Genomic DNA, 18,655 nt, shown 5'->3' on the forward strand with positions numbered 1-18,655 from the left:
CAATAACTCTTTGTGGGCAATTTCTTTAAAAATTTCCAGAAAATTTGAAGCATTTCGGCTCCTACGGCAGTTATAGTTAGATAAAGTGTCAAGCAACTCATCATACTCAGAACCTGTTGGGAAATCATGCATTGCCTTAAGCAAAGTTTCCCGTTCAATATCTGGAATGTACTCTAAGAAATTTTGGGTAATATCAGAAAGGACTTCATCAAATATAACTTGTTCCAAAAAACCGGTACTCAGCAAAACAGGAAAGTACCTGCAAGAGTACCACCCTTTGACCAACATTCTCCCAACTGCTCTCCACTTACTATCACTCATATCATGCCTAAGATAAGGAATCTTGCTATTCACACCTGTTGTGTAACCACTGTAAAATTCTTCCCAGAATTCTGTTAGGGCATCTTTAATAACTCCAGTTCCAACAGCTTTTTCCTCTTCTGCATTGTTGTTGATAATCTTTAAATGTAAGAACTTTATCATTTCTGTCAGAATACTGCCTCTGTGTAGCCTTATTGCTTTACTTTCCTCATAAGGAATTGTGTCATCAAGATCAACATAGTCCCTGCTTGCATGATGGTTTGAACCAAATGAAATAATCCCACTTGTAGACGGTGAGTTCTAACCAATAATTGCCACATCTGTAACAACTTCCACCTGTGATGCAACTGGTGGAATACTTTGCACTTCCACTTGCGATTCGCAATATAAGAAAGGATCAGGAAAAGGGAATTCTTCGCTTTCAAGATCCTCCTGAAAATGATTACTGTCATCTGTGATTGCAACCTTGTTCATGTCAGTCTCGTTTTCTTTGACCTTAGATTTGGTGGCTAAGTAGAACCTCAGAACAGGTAATTTGGTTTCTTGGTACATCGTCCCAACAGACAGACCATCTTCCAGCACCTCTTGCCGAAAATCTCGAATATGTAATGAAAAGTCTGAGATAGGCCCCATGACCGAAACACCGCCAGGAAAAAACAAATCCTGTGCAATAGGCAAGAGGTCCTGAACAGTGCTGTTTTTCTTAACACACAGACGCCTAGTACCTCCACCATCTTTAGCTCTCACAGATTTCCATTTACGCATGGTGTAATGTAACCATCCAATTTCAATCTTGCTAGCGTTTGCGTTACCTGTTAGCTTGTTCTGCCTATGACCGGGTCTTTCATCATCTGATTCTGCTCCAGAGATGTTCTTTTCAGGTGTACGTCTTAGCTTCTTCTGAAGACGCATTAATAGATCTGTTTTGCGTTTGTCTGCTGATTTGCCTAATGATTTACAGAAGTCCATGACAGCAAGGCGGTCTCCATATGATGGCAAATACTTTGTAAGGTTTTTGTCCGTCATCAGTTTTATGACTTCTGTATCAATCTGAAATTGAGAGTAAAGAAGTATTAGTTTATGAAGTGCAATATGATATTTAAGATTAGCATTAAATTGCACTCTGAAATTACAACAATATTTTAAGGTGAATTCAGTACAATGCTGTTAATACTCACTGCTCACTTAAGCCTCCTCTGAAGCAAGGCACATAGTTTGGGTGGGAGCATTTTATTTCTAAACTGTGTTTTCTCACAGCTAAGCATGAGGTCTTCATTTGACTCTTCGTAAAATCCTACTACTGATACTTGATACAGCAAAAAGACAAACATGCTTGGTTTTCAACGCATGACTTGGTAAATGAAAGCTCTCATTGGACTGCTACTAGGCAGTGGACTATGTGAGATAAGTTGTTGTAATAGGCTAATACTGTGGCAATGCTCTGTCCACTTTGAAGACCCATTTCATATTAACACGTTCTCCCCATTTGAAAAGTGCTTTACTTGAACTTACCCCCATGAAGGTACTTAAAGGTACACCAACGTTGCACAGCTTTTGAATCGTCATTGCAAACAAAAACAAAATACTTTTTGGTTGTTTAATTAAAGTATTATCAAACCAAGAAGGGGAGGTGGTATCAGAAGCAGGTCATACTACTTGTGAGAGTACAAATCTTCACCAAGATGTCATAGATTTTGTACACAGAATAGGATTAGACGCCCTCATACCAAGTATAAGAAGAGCCAACCCTATATTTCACACACCTAAATTTGGACCCTGTTGACTCCACAGAGACAATTACCTATGCCAATACCAATTGGCATCTTGGTTTTTCAGAGTTTGACCTTATATCACCTTTGACCTCTGTCAAAAAACTGGGTCTCTTACATAATGACAAAGAGGCACACAGCATATATACTACTGATCAAGTGTAAAAGTTTCAAAGTATACTGCGCATTTCCTTTCATGCTTACAGCACAGACAAGATATATAACATTGATCGATTTTGTGATCATAATCTTGTAATGTTTCAGTCAATAGGTCTGACCAGATGTTGCAATGGAGATGAAACTTACCCTTACAAATCAAGTGCAACATAAAATTATGAACTATTTACAGTTACTTGTATAATTGTATAACACTAATATTAGCATTCGTATGTACTATGTATCATTTGATTCGTGCACATGTAAAACTGTGCAAACTGGATATGAAGTTGCATTTAAATAAGAAGCTGTTATCAAACATGCACTTGATGACAGCAATATCTCTACTTTCTCAAAACACTCCAGCCCTCAGGCAGAATTTATTGTAACGGCTACTTGTTAGGTGCTGTAGATGGCACCATTTGCATTGAAGTTTATTCTTGGATTGTAAATTTTGGAAACAATCAACATTTACTTCACAGCAACTAGGAGGTTGCTTCAGTAGTGGAAATAAGCTGCGGCAACAGGCCATTCTGCCACCATCCCTCAAATTTAGGTAACTGCCATCCAAAGTACAATATTTGTTTTTAATTACTCTTGGGATGATATTTTCAGTGGACCAGAATACAAAAGTGCATTCAGGGTTCAAAGATGAAACACGAATAATCTAATATGTATGTCACACACTGCATGCTATAGCCAGGATGCACAACATACTTTCTTTGTACAAGCTTTCCTTTTTGAGATATTAAAATACAAGGTTTTCCAATTTGATCCTATTGACCCCAAATGACCTCTGACCACAAAAATCAATAGGCTTCTTGTACTGAATTTAGTTGACCTACACACAAAATATGGGATTGAACCATGCTCCTCTCATTGGGATATCGTGTTTGAAAGGTTTTCATAGTTTTGATGCTAAATGACTATTTACCTCCATCATAACAGCAGGTTATCTTAAACAATGTAGTAAACATGCAGTACATACATCTGTTCAAGCTTCCCTTCTTAAGATTTGATTTTAATCTAGGCATCATACACACGCATACTGTACAGATACAAACACAAACTTGACTGGTAAATATGCAAAGTTAACCAAATGTGCCAAGTTTTCTATCAATTGAAAGTGGAGATACTAACAATGTGAGTAGATGAAGCAGAAAAAGCTTTTTTAAATTTTCGCCCTTACTTCAGTATGGACCTGTACAACATCTACCGGAGAATGTTTGTACTTGTAATATGGTGTGCAGAAATCATAAGTGTTGATCAAAATCTGCCAACCCTTCTAGATCAACCCAACAATACATTTTTCATTAGTCTTTTAATCCAGGATGTCTGCTGATTTCAATTAAAACCGAGCAAGTAATGTGCATTAAGCTGGCACAGTTAGACCTGTAGTACCTCATAAAAAATCTCTAAAAGCCTTTCTAGGATTCATGCTATGCAGCTTCATGGCTTACACTTAATGATTAAATACCTTGTCTGACGTCATGTTCTCAATAACTGATGCAGGAACCTCTCGTCTTTCCAGGAACCTGTACAGTCCATCTTCATAGTCCTGATAACAGGCAGATAGATAAGACAAAACATAAAGAAATAAAAAATGACAGTAACTCAAGTAGATATATTTATTAAAAAAAATATACATGTATGTATCTAGTCAGTATAAAAACATGTAGATGCATTACGACGGAAACTTGGAAAACAGGTGATCTACTGTAGTTTCATTGGCATTACTGAATACTCTTCTTGAGAATTATACAGCAGTGGAGGGCTGTACATGCGATATTGTTTTAGGGTACTGTGTTCAATGCATTATCAGATCTACAAACTTAGTGAGATGTTTTTTCCTTGAACTATGCAAAAAAACATGTAATGCAGGTCTTGTCTTTAATTACATACATTATTTTGGTTTATAATTTTCAGTAATGGAGCAATTATGGCGAACTTGGTTAGATGGGTAAGATGGCACATGTACGTATGAAAAACTGAAACATGTTTTTCACTTCCTCTTCTACTCAAATATATGCCATTTACATGCTACAAGGAAAGCTCATGTATGTGATAGTAAATATTTTCTTGATAATTTGCAGAACACCCTGTCCTCTCTTACTGTACTTAGGCCTATGTGTTACTGTTTCTATATGAGCTTGAAGTGTTGATGGTGTAGCCATTAAGGGAACTGTCATATGACTTAATATAGAAAGAAAATTCTTCATTCATGTACAGACAACTTTAGCTATTGGATTTGTATGGCACTCTGCAGTGTATGAAGACCCCAGATCTATCTAGCCTATCCTACTTCATGGAAGCAAAGATGTGGGGATATCTCAAAATGGAAAGGGTTTAAACTTTAATGGCTAGCTTATACACCATACAAAATAGTCAGAAAATTCATGTATAATGTAGGCTAATCCTAATTGACTAAATAACCTGCAGATGTAGACCGTGCCTATAGTATTATACTAGTAATAAATTACTTTCATTCTTAGCTGTAATTGTACCTGACCTGGACCCCAGGGCCAAATCACAATCAATAACATTAACAATAACATATTCCACAAGTCTGAAATCATATAACATGACAAACTTAGCTGAAGCATTGAAACTGAAACAGTAGTTTTGGATACATAGCCACACTGTAAAACTCCCACGACTGCATAGGTCATGAAGTAGGTTGGTCAATCCATGAAAGTATACTTCAATTGTCAATCCTAATTAAGTGACATTCAGTGCACACAATCCTGGCCTAGCCTAGGGCTAACAGCCTAGCTTAACACAATACGGGATCCTGTGTCAGTATAAGACAGTTTGACAAGTAGCATATTAACAACTTTTAGGCCTTGCAGCATTGAACAGCATATCGAGTCTCACAAATTTCTTACCTCCGCCATCATCGATCGCTGAGAACAGAAGTTGTCCTTATATTATTATTATTATTACACGAGACTTATATAGCGCCTTATTGAATAAAAAAAATGGTGTAAAGCGCTTTACAACAAAAGATAAAAAATTGTTAAAAGTAAAAAAATTTAAAAAGGATATAAAAGTTAAGATTATATAGAAAAATAGAAATGTTAAAACATAAATAGAAAAATAAATAGAAAAGTTATGACTAAAATACAATAATAACACCTAAATTAGGTATGTACAGCAAGTATAAAATAAGTACATTAATCTGTGTTGGCAGCTCTAAAAAACAGTGTTTTAAGTAATTTCTTGAATTGCGTTAAGTCTATATTAATATTGCATATGTCCTGGGGTAAGTTATTCCATAATGTGGCAGCAGTATAATCAAAACGTTTAAATTCATATGTTGATCGGGTAGAAGGCACGCTAAGTAAATTTTTATTCATTGAGCGTAAGGATCTAGGCGGAATATAAAGTATGGTCTCATTGGTGATGTAACTAGGGCTGAAGTGATTAACAGCCTTAAAGGTAAGTAAAAGAATTTAAAATTTTGATGTAAAACGTACAGGTAACCAATGTAGTTCATACAGTACAGGAGATATATATATAGTTGCGACGAGGAGTTCTAGATATAAGGCGAGCTGCACAATTTTGTGTGCGTTGTAGTAGGCGGTTTGTTAGAGACTGTTAATTACCAAATAGTAAAGAATTGCAATAATCGAAGCGAGAGGTAACGAGGGATTGAACCAGTATTTTACATGCATCAGTTGTAATGAAATCTCTTATTCTACCTATATTACGAATATGGAAATAGCAAGACTTGATAATATGATTAACTTCGGTCTCCATGGTAAGATGAGAGTCAAAGTAAACTCCTAAATTCCTAACAATAGATGCAGGATAAATGGTATTGGTCCCAACTGTAATGTGCGGAGTTACATCGTCTTTCAATTGGGTTTTAGGTGAAAAAATAAGAAGTTCCGTTTTAACATCATTTAACATAAGTTTGTTTCTCCTCAACCACATCCCAACATTGTTTACACATTCCTGCAACTTTTCTTGTATTTCTGACCATGGCATTTTGGGATCGAACTGTAAATAGAGTTGCGTATCATCGGCGTAGCAGTGGTAGTTGACTTGGTGACGCTTTATGATTTCACACAGTGGTTTGGTTAACATACAATAAATGAAGGGGCCAAGTACTGAGCCTTGTGGGACGCCACTGCTAAGTTGTACAGCTGTCGAGGAAGTCTGGCCAATTTTGACCAGTTGCTTTCTTCCTGTCATATAAGATTTAAACCAGCTTAATGCATTTAGTGTAACCCCAAAAGTTTTTTCCAGACGTTGAAACAAAATTTGTTGGTCGATGACATCGAAAGCAGCGGACAAGTCAAGTAAGATAAGAGCCACATTAAACTTCGAATCAAGTGAAACTGCTATGTCGTTCTGCACCTTCAAAAGAGCGGACTCCGTTGAGTGGTGTTGCCTGTAGGCAGACTGGTAGGTACCGTGCAGTGCATTTACAGCTAGGTGGTGACTTAATCTGTTTGCAACGACTCTTTGAACTAGTTTCGACACAAATGGTAATTGCGAAACAGGTCGGTAATTTAAAAGAGAGTCTTTGTTCAGTCCAGTTTTTTTCAGGAGTGGAGTTACACACGACTGTTTGAATGATGGCGGAACGAGAGACTCGGCTAAGGATTTATTAACAATGGCTGTAAAACATCAACACACCTCTTCAATATCCATGTTGGCAAAGGATCCATGGAACACGATTTATTTGGTACACGAAGAATTAATTCCCGTATCTCAGTCTCATTGGTGGGTTCAAATTGTGAAAGGCATTCTCCATTAAAGGTAACATCGGCTTCCATTATGTCCGTCCAACTGACATTATCGAAACGTTGGTGAATGGAAGCAACTTTATCTATGAAAAACTCATTGGATTGATTTGCGAGATTCTCGGCCGAGGTGTGATCGGGCAAGGTTAAGCTACTATTTTCTCCCATAATGTGGCAATTGAAAGAGTTGCTTCATGTCGTTACATTCAGTAATCTTAGTTGAGTAATAGTTTTGTTTTTCTTTGACAAGTAATTTATTTACATCGCGGCACGATTGTTTGTAAATCAGTTTAAGTAAGTAAATAAGGATTTTCTCCAGACTCTTTCAGCTTTACGGCGCTTATGCTTTGCATCTCTCAATCTATCAGAATACCAAGGTGCATTAGGGCGCAATGTGATATACTTCGTGATTATTGCTGCATGAATATCCATTAGGCGTGTCAACTGGCTATTGTAAATGTCAACCAAATCACATAATGAACGATTCGTAACCATCAGCTCGGGCATTATTCCTTATGTCATCCACTAAGTCTGAAATTTGTATAGAGCGATACCTTAGGTACGTTATACATTTACGTGGATGTTTTGGTTTACACATATCAAGGTTGAAATGCACAGCATAATGGTCGCAGGTTAAGTTTCCATTGACATCACCAAGATTAGGATCGGTGATTATCGGAGATCCAGAAAGAAAACCACTCGATGCGGACTCGTTGGTTATAACAGTGTCTAGTGTGTGGCCCGCACGTTGGGTGGGTCCAGTAACGTTTTGCAAAAAACTGTAAGCATTAAGCAAATTGCAGAACTGCTTGGTACTAAGATCATTTGCTTTATCGAGATGAAAATTAACATCGCCAACAATAACAACCTTGTCAATGGACGAGGCAAGACTCTCCAAAAATTGCGACCATTCATCAAAAAATACTGTAGTTTTGAGTCCGTTTTTGGTAGAATACTTTATGCTGTGGACGCAGGCTCGCAGTAACTGTGCTTGTTGTACATGAACCGTATGCCTGAAACACGAGTACATATCAGCTATCTGGGCCCAATGGGTACCGTACTGTATTTGAGCGTGCAGTCTATCTATAGTCGGTATATGTAACTGTATTTTTTTTCTCGTTTAAAAAAAATTGCTTTTCGTAGTCAAAATTTACTTTTTCGTAGTCAGAATTTACTTTTTCGTAGTGAAAATTGGGTTTTTCGTAGTCAAAATTAGGTTTTTCGTAGTCAAAATTTCATGTTGTATATATATCCTTTTTTTTTCCTGCCATGGCCGCATTAGTCTTCCGTAGATCACCTCCATGTTATAGCAAATCAAATTTCCAATCAATCGATACCAAATTTATGTTTGTTTATACAGGTTGAAAGGGTCGCAACGAGTTTTGAAAGTTCAGGGCTGAAATGTTATTTCCGACTACATTTTGAACATATATATAGCAATAAATTGCGTGCGGTGGGACAAATCGCTTTTGTGGTGGGTATTGATCATCTCCATGATCTCCATCTCCATGGTTTAAATGATCTGAACGATGTTGAAAAAGTTCAGGTCTGATATTAACTTTACGCCTAAATTTGGAACATAGATATTCATAAATTGCGTGTGGGGGATTAAATCGCTTTTGTGCTGGGTACTGAACACCACCATGTTATAGGAAATAAAATTTCCAATCAATCGATACCAAATTTACATTGGTCTATATGGGTTTAAAGGGTGTGAACGAATTTTGAAATTTGGGGCTGATATTATCTTGACGCCTTCATTTGGAACATATTGACAAATAAATTGTGTGTGGTGGAAGAAATCGCTTTTGTGCTGGGTACTGAACACCACTATGTTATAGTAAATGACATTTCAATCGATACCAAATTTTCATTGGTCTATATGGGTTTAAAGGGTGTGAACGAATTTTGAAATTTGGGGCTGATATTATCTTGACGCCTTCATTTGGAACATATGGACAAATAAATTGCGTGTGGTGGAAGAAATCGCTTTTGTGCTGGGTACTGAACACCACCATGTTATAGTAAATGACATTTCAATCGATACCAAATTTTCATTGGTCTATATGGGTTTAAAGGGTGTGAACGAATTTTGAAAGTTGGGGCTGATATTATCTTGACGCCTTAATTTGGAACATATTGACAAATAAATTGCGTGTGGTGGAAGAAATCGCTTTTGTGCTGGGTATTGATGACCTCCATGTTATAGTAAATAAAATTTCCAATCAATCGATATCAAATTTTTATTTGTCTATACAGGTTGAAAGGGTCTCAACGATTTTTGAAAGTTCAGGGCTGAAATGTTATTTCCGACTAGATTTTGAACATAGATATACCAATAAATTGCGTGCAGGTATGATCTTTTCGCATAATTTTAGAAAATATTTCCCTTTACATTGTGTGTGCTGAAAGAAATCGCTTTTGTGCTGGGTATCGAGCACCATCGTGTTAAAGAACACAAATTTTCAAATAATTTATCTTTAAAATCATGTCATACATGACATACATCATGACAGAAACTGTGGTCATTGTCAGTGTTTCTTTTTGGATGTATAAATATCCACACAAGATATTCCCGAGAGCATTATTATCCTATTTAATTTGCAGACCACATCTTTTCTACCTACAGGTGATGATCATGAAACGAGAATCTCCATGATACCGTTATGGATACTCGTTCAGTCTTTGATGCATGGAGTCTTCTGAGGTCGAAGATTATCTCAGGCCTGCTATTTATTGTTCTGGCCACTACCACCACAAGATCATGATGTAGGGAGACAACCAGTGTTCGACTTATGGCCAAAAAATTGCATAGCAACAAATTTCGACAATTGCTTTCCAATATTTTTGTTGCATAGCAGTTCCCCAATATTGAATAGCAGTTTTGAAATTACCACAAAACGGACCAAATGTTCAATGTATTAACTACAAAAATTTTTAGTTTTTTATTATTTATACTAGTGTCGCTACGATAATCGTTTTAAATATCGGTATCGGCCGATATTTGTAATATCGGCAGCATATCGGTATGGGTAAAATTTGGCCTAATTGCCGATAACAGCAAACCGATATTGAACTTGTCTTTTTAACAGCAGAGCTACCTGTACTTATTTATACTTGCAATGATTTCTTAATCTGCCCAAGACGATCCATTTCTTTAGCGTCAGTTAAACTCAGATTCATTTTCGGTTAATATCCATGGAAACCTGACTCTCCGTAACATCTAAAAACACGTCTACGGCGCGCGAATATAACCAATGACCTTCGTGAACCTTGGCCGACACACAGCATTAGTGCAGCATATATACACTGTACTAACCATTCATTACCTTAAAGGCCTCCGTGAAAACCTTGAACATGATGCATACAGTAACTGCACAGTTCAGCAGTGTTGGAAAACCTTGTTAAATTTCCCGCGAACACACTGCCGATTTCCCGCCGGTGTTCGCCTGCCTAGCACGCGTAACGTGCGAGCATAAAGGCGTGGTGTCCAGGGGCCCGTCTTAGGGCTATGGTGTAGAACCGGTTCATGGGGTAGAACCGTTAGTGGGGATCCTGGGGGCGAAAGCCCCCGAAAATTGTTGTCATTTTTTGGCGATGTCTGGCGATGAAAAAATTGGCAGTTGAGGATGCAAAATACTGACAACTTTTTTTATTTCAATTGTCACGAAACTGATGAAAATTTTAAAATGACAAGTTAAAGTAGATATATTATGTTATAAAAGATTTAATCTGTCTTTCAATCTTTAAAAAGTGCAACTTACAAAACTTCCGATATTATGAAACAAACAACGGTCAGCAAAGCCCCGTTTCTAGACTGCGTAACAATGAATAGCGTGCACTATGCGTAAATTTTTACAACTGCAGTGTTTAACCCTATACCCAACTTCTGTACCACGGTACATGTGTTGCGAATTTGCCCAGGTACCTTCCCAACAACTGTGAGCTCATCCCCTGTGTAAGACCTGTTTGTTAACATTTTTTGGCACGTTGCCAGGGAGTTTAGTTACGTGAGATCCGTAACCGCCGAGGTGGTTAGGCTATTTGCTTTACACTTAACTATGGTAGGATAATATTTTTTCAGGTTTTTTTTCGCTATACGGTCAAGTGAATAAGTTGTACAATGAGTATAAACTCAATAAATTATAACTTCAACATTGTGATCGACAGGTCGTAAGTTAAGGTTTGAGTGTTTGCTCCCAAATCTGACTAGGAATTTGTATCGCACAAATCGGCACAATGTGCGATGCCGATTTGGAAACGTCTCGCAAGTTTGTCGTTTTGGATCGCATTTTGCGATGCGATGCCGGAAAAATCGAACATTGCAAGCAAGTGCCCTACACAGAAAATATCTGATGTTTGTCTTTTATTTGATTATCCTGTCAGGCTTTGAAAACGACGTGGAGGCAACATAAATATGTACTGAATCAAGATTGACTTATTCTTTTTGCTTCTACTGGCACAGTCACAATTTAAGAAAAAGTAAAACAAGAAATTACCCACTGCTCTTAAAAAGGCTTATCTAATTGGTTCGTATTTCCAGGTCAAACCTTAATTCACCAATCACAGCTGCTGATCTGTGGTCTAGTTACACACACTGCACAAACATGGCTGCTTCCACATTCACATTCTGTATGCATGTGTGTGCACGGACAAACGCGAATATTTCATCCTTTTCTGACAGCTCTTTTGCCAAATTCAAGGATTGTGTTTTAAGGTGGAGTGTGTTACCAGGTATTAATGGTTCATTAGCTACAGATGTCACTTCAAAATACTGTATAGAGAGTTCAAAATCTTTAGCTGATTTCCAAGATCATGATCATGGTGAGTCGTGCATTGGCTATCATCGTGAGTGCTACCAGAGATTCGCAGATGTGAATAAACTCAACAAGACTGAAGAAAGGCTTGCTAAAAATCCGCCCAAAGATGGTAAGCAAACATTTAAATAATATTATGAGTATGAACCCAATTTCCAATTGAAATGTCAATCTGACATTTTGTGGAATGTGGTTGTGCTTTTATTTAAGTTTTTAGATTCGTTCTTGACGGTTTCTTATTGTATTGTAGCCTCGTCCTGCTGTCATTTTGTTGTGCAAAATGCATGAACTTGATGTAATCGTGAATTTATTTGTGTTAGGGTAGATGTACAAACAACGGGGATACATTTACAATCCAAATCTCTGTTTAGTGTGTTAATTTAAATTTGGCATGTGTTCAACAAATAGAAGTACCTGTCATGGGGGAGGGGAAGTTTGATATTTTACTTGTAGACTTTCTTCAGTAGTTGCTCCATGGTATTGTAAAATGAGACGGGGGCCCCATACCCAATTTTCCATTTGTGCTTAGTTGATATTTTTATATGGCTGGACTGGAGATCCAATATTTCATTATTGCTCCGTGATTTTTATCAAATAAGACGAGGGCCCCAAACCCACGCCCAAGTTTTGATTTTTACAAATACTTGTTCATTTTTTTATATGGGCGGAAGGTCAAATTTTGTATTGCTGAATGATTTCATAAAATGAGACAAGGGCCCCAAACCCACGCCCAATTTTTCATTTGTACAAATACTTCGTTGATATGTACAAATACTTCGTTGATAAAATAAGACAAGGTCCCCAAACCCATGCCCAATTTTTTATTTGTAAAGAAAGTTAGTAATTATAACAAGTTTAGATAAACTGGGCTAGGTTTGTCAATTGAAGTTGTAAAACGGTGTGGCTTAATGAATGCAGAGCAAATTTTGTAAACGTTTTTTTTAAGTTGTATTTAATTTGTATCTTTCTCTTGTTTGAATGTTACAGATGATTCCACTGATGATGACAAGGACGATGTTGAACCTGTCTGTAAGAAGCGAACACTACGATCAAACGTAGCTAGACCATCTTCTTCAGGCAGACCACACATACTTCCAGTGTCGTGCATCATTTGTCACGCTGATCACTGGATAAGGGAAAAGGTGACCTGTAAGAGACGAAGAGAGCCCCTGACTCGTTGAGAGACAATATATGCTGGGAAACTCAGAAAGGCTGCTGAGCTGATATGTAACGACTCCCTTCTTCTGCAAATGCGTGGCAGAGACCTTGTTGCTTCCGAGGCAAGATACCATCCGAGTTGTTTTCTCAACGCAACCAGATTTTTCACTCGGAAGTTGCCGAAAGAAACAACAGATATTCTATATGGAGAGTCGTATGCAAAGTTTGGCCACAATATCATTGATGAACAGATTCTTAAACAACAGGGTGCGATCAGGATGACAAAACTCACAGCCCAGTTCATCAAAACGGTTAAAGAAGTTCAAGGGATTGATGCCTCAAGTTACAGCTCCTACAACTTAAAAAAGCGTCTCCAATGCTCCGCTCCTATCCACAACTTCAGTTTTTGCGACCAACGCGCCGCTATGAAAGATAAGTTGTAATGTCCAGAACTGTAGAAGCTCAGGATCTAGCAGTAAACCTACTTAATCTACAAGATGATACAGAGTCAAGTAACAAGTTAGACACTTCAATTGTTAAATCTACATGTATTTAAAGCTACTGAAATTTGATGTTGAATTTCCTGTCCCATATTTGGCGGTTCAAATTGGGTACACTTTGAACAGCCAACACATCAAACATCAATTGGACTTTGGAGTAATATTTCCAAGTCTATCATTTTTATAATGTGAACTCCAAAAATGTGACTGTTAGATATGTAAATACTTGTAGGAATGTGCGAACTAAATATAGTGCATCATTAGTTGCATGTTCAAATAATGTGTAAGAAAATAGAGGGATCTGTAGGACTTGTATATGCACGATAAAAACATATTCAGTAGTGTCAAGAGTTGGGGCTATGCATTTAGTTTGAAAAAAAAAAATTAAATTGTACTTAGTTGTAACTTTCAGTATCAGTTGGAAAAGGTGTAGGACTATAATGTGATTCGAAATGGTCCGATGAAGTAATATCTCACATTGTTTTATTAAATTTTATGCAAATTTGCACACAATTGTTGTTTTATTTGATGTTAGTTTAATAGTGGCTGACACCAGTCTTCAAAACACTATTTCAGTATGGAATCTAATATACAATAATCAAGGACATAGTCAGTGCATCACACCCTTTTGAATATTGATTATGCGATCCCTCAACACCCCAACACCCCCCCCCCCCCCAAAAAAAACAGGCTCGATTTTTGTGGGTGGGTCCTGTGTTTACAGTCGTCTAACTTGTTCTTGACGAGTAAGTGCCACCCATTCACCATGGATATTCATAAGAGTACTTACTGATACTATTCACAGTTTATGTTCTTCATTATAATGGGATCAAGTTCTGAAAATCTAAATCTTTCAGACTTTATGTGAATGTGTGAATGAAAAACGTTTTATTTATCTTAGTGTCCACAATATAATGGTAGACAAAATGCCACTTTCATATGTGAGTGTCTGATTCTGTTAATCTTAATATGATGTTTGGAGCTGTTTGTTTGATCAAAACAATGCACATGTACATGTTTGTACAGGGAATGTATCTGCGAAATAGATCATTCTTTAGTTGCCAGTGTAAGTCAGGACCATCAATTTAAAGCCAAGTTTCTTTTCAGAAGCATGTGCAATGTTATGATCAACAAACAGTGTTAATGCATATTACAAATGAGATTCAATTTTTTTGGGTGAAGGTAGGTTAAGCGCTGCTTGTAACAAAACATTGTACATGTAGTATGTTGTGAACTTTCGTGTTCTGAAAAATGTTGACAAGATTTTCAGTTAATAAATATAAAGAACATATCTGATTTTGTCACTTTTTTAGGGCTGTTTTAGACATTGTTTGTTAAGAAAGTCTATCGGAATCTCCAGTTTGATTATAATTGTTATGAAATAGTGTGCTTATTTATTCACCAAGAATGACCCCCTCCTCAATCATGTTATGTACACATGCTGGCCTACCCCTTGCTCTCATTTGTTATTACTGGATCTTTTATTGCATAGCAATAGTGTATTTCAACAATTTAACAATGAACAAGCTGGCCTATCCCCACCACAAATAAAGACCAAGTACAGTTGAAAAATATTATTCCAATAGCCATATGCCTATACAAACTTTTACAAATGTTGTGCCATACATATTCTTTACAATTATAAAGGTTTCCAGATGAAAATGTGAATTTTTTTGGGGGGGGGGGACTGTTTCTATCTGGAGACAGACTAATTATTTTTGGTCAAGTGAGGCGCTGTTTTTCCTAGGTTTTTCTTTATGTTGGAAAACGTGACATTTTATCCGTGAATTACATATTATAGTGCCACTTGTGAGCAAAAGAACAATTTGATTCTTGATTAAGTTCTTTATTAAGCACATATTATCTATAACTCAGACAATACTTCATGTAATACCACTCCGGACGTAACAAGAATCATTTTCTGGAAGGATTTCAGAGCCACGGCCCATGGCCTATTGTTCCTAACAATGAATCTATGATTTGTGACCAACATGCACAACTGTCATGTCCTGGTCAATAAATTCCTGGTATTTACACTACATATCATTCATTTGGAAGGAAATGCTGCATGGTGCTGGTGAATTGAATCAACCTTGTTACTACATCTTCACATCGTACGTCCTTGGTGTCTCTATCTTGGGATTCATTGATCTGCATGCATGAAACATTACATGGTTGTTTCCTGGCAATCCGTAATACCCCAGGTTTACCAGAGGCAATGTGAATGCACTGTTAGTCTCTTTAGTGTGTTGTGGCAAATGGTAAGCTGTATTTTACAACTTCAGCAATCCCTTGGTTAGATACTTTTTAATATTTGAACAAATCCGTCACAAATATCAGTAGTAATCTAATTTGCATAGTAATGATATTGAACCCGAAAGATCAAAGTCGCATAGATATACTGCACTTTAAAGGTTTTGTAGTATGTGAGTCGCAACACAATTACATGAGATTTAGCTAAACAACACAGAAGACAACTCCATTAATGAATATACCTTTTGTTCTTAATTTTCTATTGTCATGTACAAAGGTATAGTGATGGAATCTAGTGGAGCTATATATGGAAACTGGAAAGATATATATATTTCTGAGTACATATTAAATTTGTCACTTTTACCATCATAACTGTTTAAACAACAATGGAATAGGTAAATTTCATGCTGAAAACAAGAATATGATAACAAAAGTAATGGCTAAGTTAAAGATATAACCCATACTGAAAGATCTTTTCATACAAACAACTATACATTTACATCCCATTGTTAGTCATGAATGAATGCAGAACTGTAGTATATGTTTTGCCAAATATTATATAAATATATTATATATGGGTCATTCCATATCAAATGACAACAATTTTGGAGTATGTTGTAGCTCGACATGTTGGAAAAATTCCCAAATTTATTGCATGATTGGAACACCATGCAATAAGTATATTCTATAACCAGAAACAGACAAGTACATTGCAAATAGTATTTGTCCATATGAAATTAAAAACTACACAGTATTAAATTGAATGACCTTGAAGTACAATACCTACGCTCAAAACAAGTGGGACATGAAACAGGCAAACACCATTTTTTGGTAACATTTTAAAACTTTCAGGATTTTTCATTTCAAATAAGGCAAAATACCCTCCTGACATTTTTTGTACAAACAGGTTGGCTGTCAAAGTACATCGGACATCGGAGCAACTCAACAAATACATAAATGTATATTGAGAAAACCTAGAACCCTGAAATTTGTTAACGTGTAATAACTTTATACTTATAATTAAAGTATAAAACCCCGACAGCTGTAACATGGTTACTTTGGTAACAAATTGGCATCAAAACCCCTACCTCATGCTGAGTCGCAGCATCAAATAGCAACTTTAGAGTTGCACAATTTGCAAATATATTATAGGAAAGCATTGTAATGATTATTTTGTATTGTTTGTAGGCATAATCACCTCTGGGATAGACTCTATATGCAACTGTAATAGAAAGATAGTAGGATGTTTAATTGCTTAGAAATGAGACCTGAACAGTCCAGAAAATGCCACGGTGGCGAAAATTGCGAAATTACCAAATATATATACACGATAATAGGTTAAAATATAAAACAAGCTACTTAAGTAAGTATTGTTGATAAATGTTTAGCATAGGTTTGGAGCAATTTCAGCTTTTCTTCAGTGGGAGGTGATCCATTACTTAGTGTCAATGTTAAGATTAAAGTCACACCCCATGTTAATGGATACTTATAATAAGTAATGGGCAGATAATCAGAAAAAAGTAAGACAATTTCTCAAAGCATGGAACTTTACATAACTGTAAGCAAACGGTGAATGGAGTAGGAAAATATACAAGACTAGCACACATAAGAGTTGTGAGCATACTTATAAAAAAAAAATATAATCGATACAATGAAAACATTGACTGATGTATATAAATATTAAAATGTATCAACAAACATGCACGAAAAGAATACCAATGGCAATGTTAAGATAACCACGCTGAAGGTTGTTACCATGAAACTGTACTAATGTAAAAGAAAAGATATATAGCATTATTGAGAACAAGCTCTCAATGTCAAAAGACAATATATTTGAAGTACCAAAAAATATGTTAAATTTGTTCATTTTATTCAAAATGAAGATTGTGTTGTGCAATAGTAATTTGTTACGTCATTGTTGAACGACACATTCAATTTCTTCTGTGTTTGGCCGCTCTTAATGGAAACAGCACAAAAAGATTGTCAAATTACATGGGGGTCAGTAATCAAAACCAAACACTCTTTTTCCTACTGTGTTATCTAGATGAAGTGGTCAGTAATTACCTTTCTTTTTTCTTCATCCAAACCTCTTTTAAATTCCCTGTAACTTTAGTCCTACAACAATCTGGACACACCAATCTGTATGATGTGGTAGCTGCTGTATCAGACTGGGACATTGTTGCATCGGACTGAAAGGTTGTTGCATCAGACTGGGATGTTGTTGCATCAGACTGGGAGGGTGTTGTGAATAGATACAATTTGAAATACACAACATGATCTTATTTCAACACAACTCTCCACTTTCCAACAAACAACAAAGCACAGGGAACAGATCTGATTGAACTACCTTACTCATCGTGCTGCTCTTCTCCTGTTCCCCTTTTGGGGCCTTAGGCTGATCAGTGATATCACAAGACATATTAATAGGATGCTAATTAATTAACATCAATATAACTGATAATAAGAGTTAACACTAATACCAATGACCGCTCAAATGTATAGCTCAACAACCACTTTTGCCTGTATACAGGTATGTACAGGCTTGAAATTCCATTAGCTGCTCTGGTTCTACCCTGCAAGCAAAATCATCAAACTTGTCATTAACCATTCGAAATGGATAATGAGTAGAGAGAACTGTCTGTAATTGTGAGAATGTGTCCAATTATGTATCTTTAGACTGTTGCATAGACAGGAGAATTGCTATTCAACTCAAGTAACATTAAAGTTTACTATGTGGTTTCAAAATCAAAACATTACACATACAGTGTAATCAGCTTTGTGAATGCTGTCCTGTCAATGTTTTTTAAGTATTAAATATAATGGAATCATCATCGTCGCGACACCAAGTGGGTATACTCATTCCCATTACTATACATAAGTACCTCTGAAACTGGTCTGATGTATAAACAAGATCTCTTAAGACCTTTCCA

General features: G+C 36.5%; 1 protein-coding gene across 1 annotated transcript; it reads right to left on the reverse strand.

Moving 5' to 3' along the window:
- Positions 1 to 621: 621 nt before the first annotated feature.
- On the reverse strand, positions 622 to 5,140 carry LOC139984412 (uncharacterized). The gene is made up of 3 exons (XM_071998326.1): positions 5,132 to 5,140; positions 3,724 to 3,794; positions 622 to 1,371 (listed from the first exon to the last, which is right to left on the reverse strand). The coding sequence occupies exons 2-3, from the start codon at positions 3,736 to 3,738 to the stop codon at positions 622 to 624; spliced, it is 765 nt and encodes a 254-aa protein (XP_071854427.1). The 5' UTR covers positions 3,739 to 3,794; positions 5,132 to 5,140.
- Positions 5,141 to 18,655: the final 13,515 nt, after the last annotated feature.

The sequence above is a fragment of the Apostichopus japonicus genome, chromosome 17, assembly GCF_037975245.1.
Source record: "Apostichopus japonicus isolate 1M-3 chromosome 17, ASM3797524v1, whole genome shotgun sequence".
NCBI lineage: Eukaryota > Metazoa > Echinodermata > Holothuroidea > Aspidochirotida > Stichopodidae > Apostichopus > Apostichopus japonicus.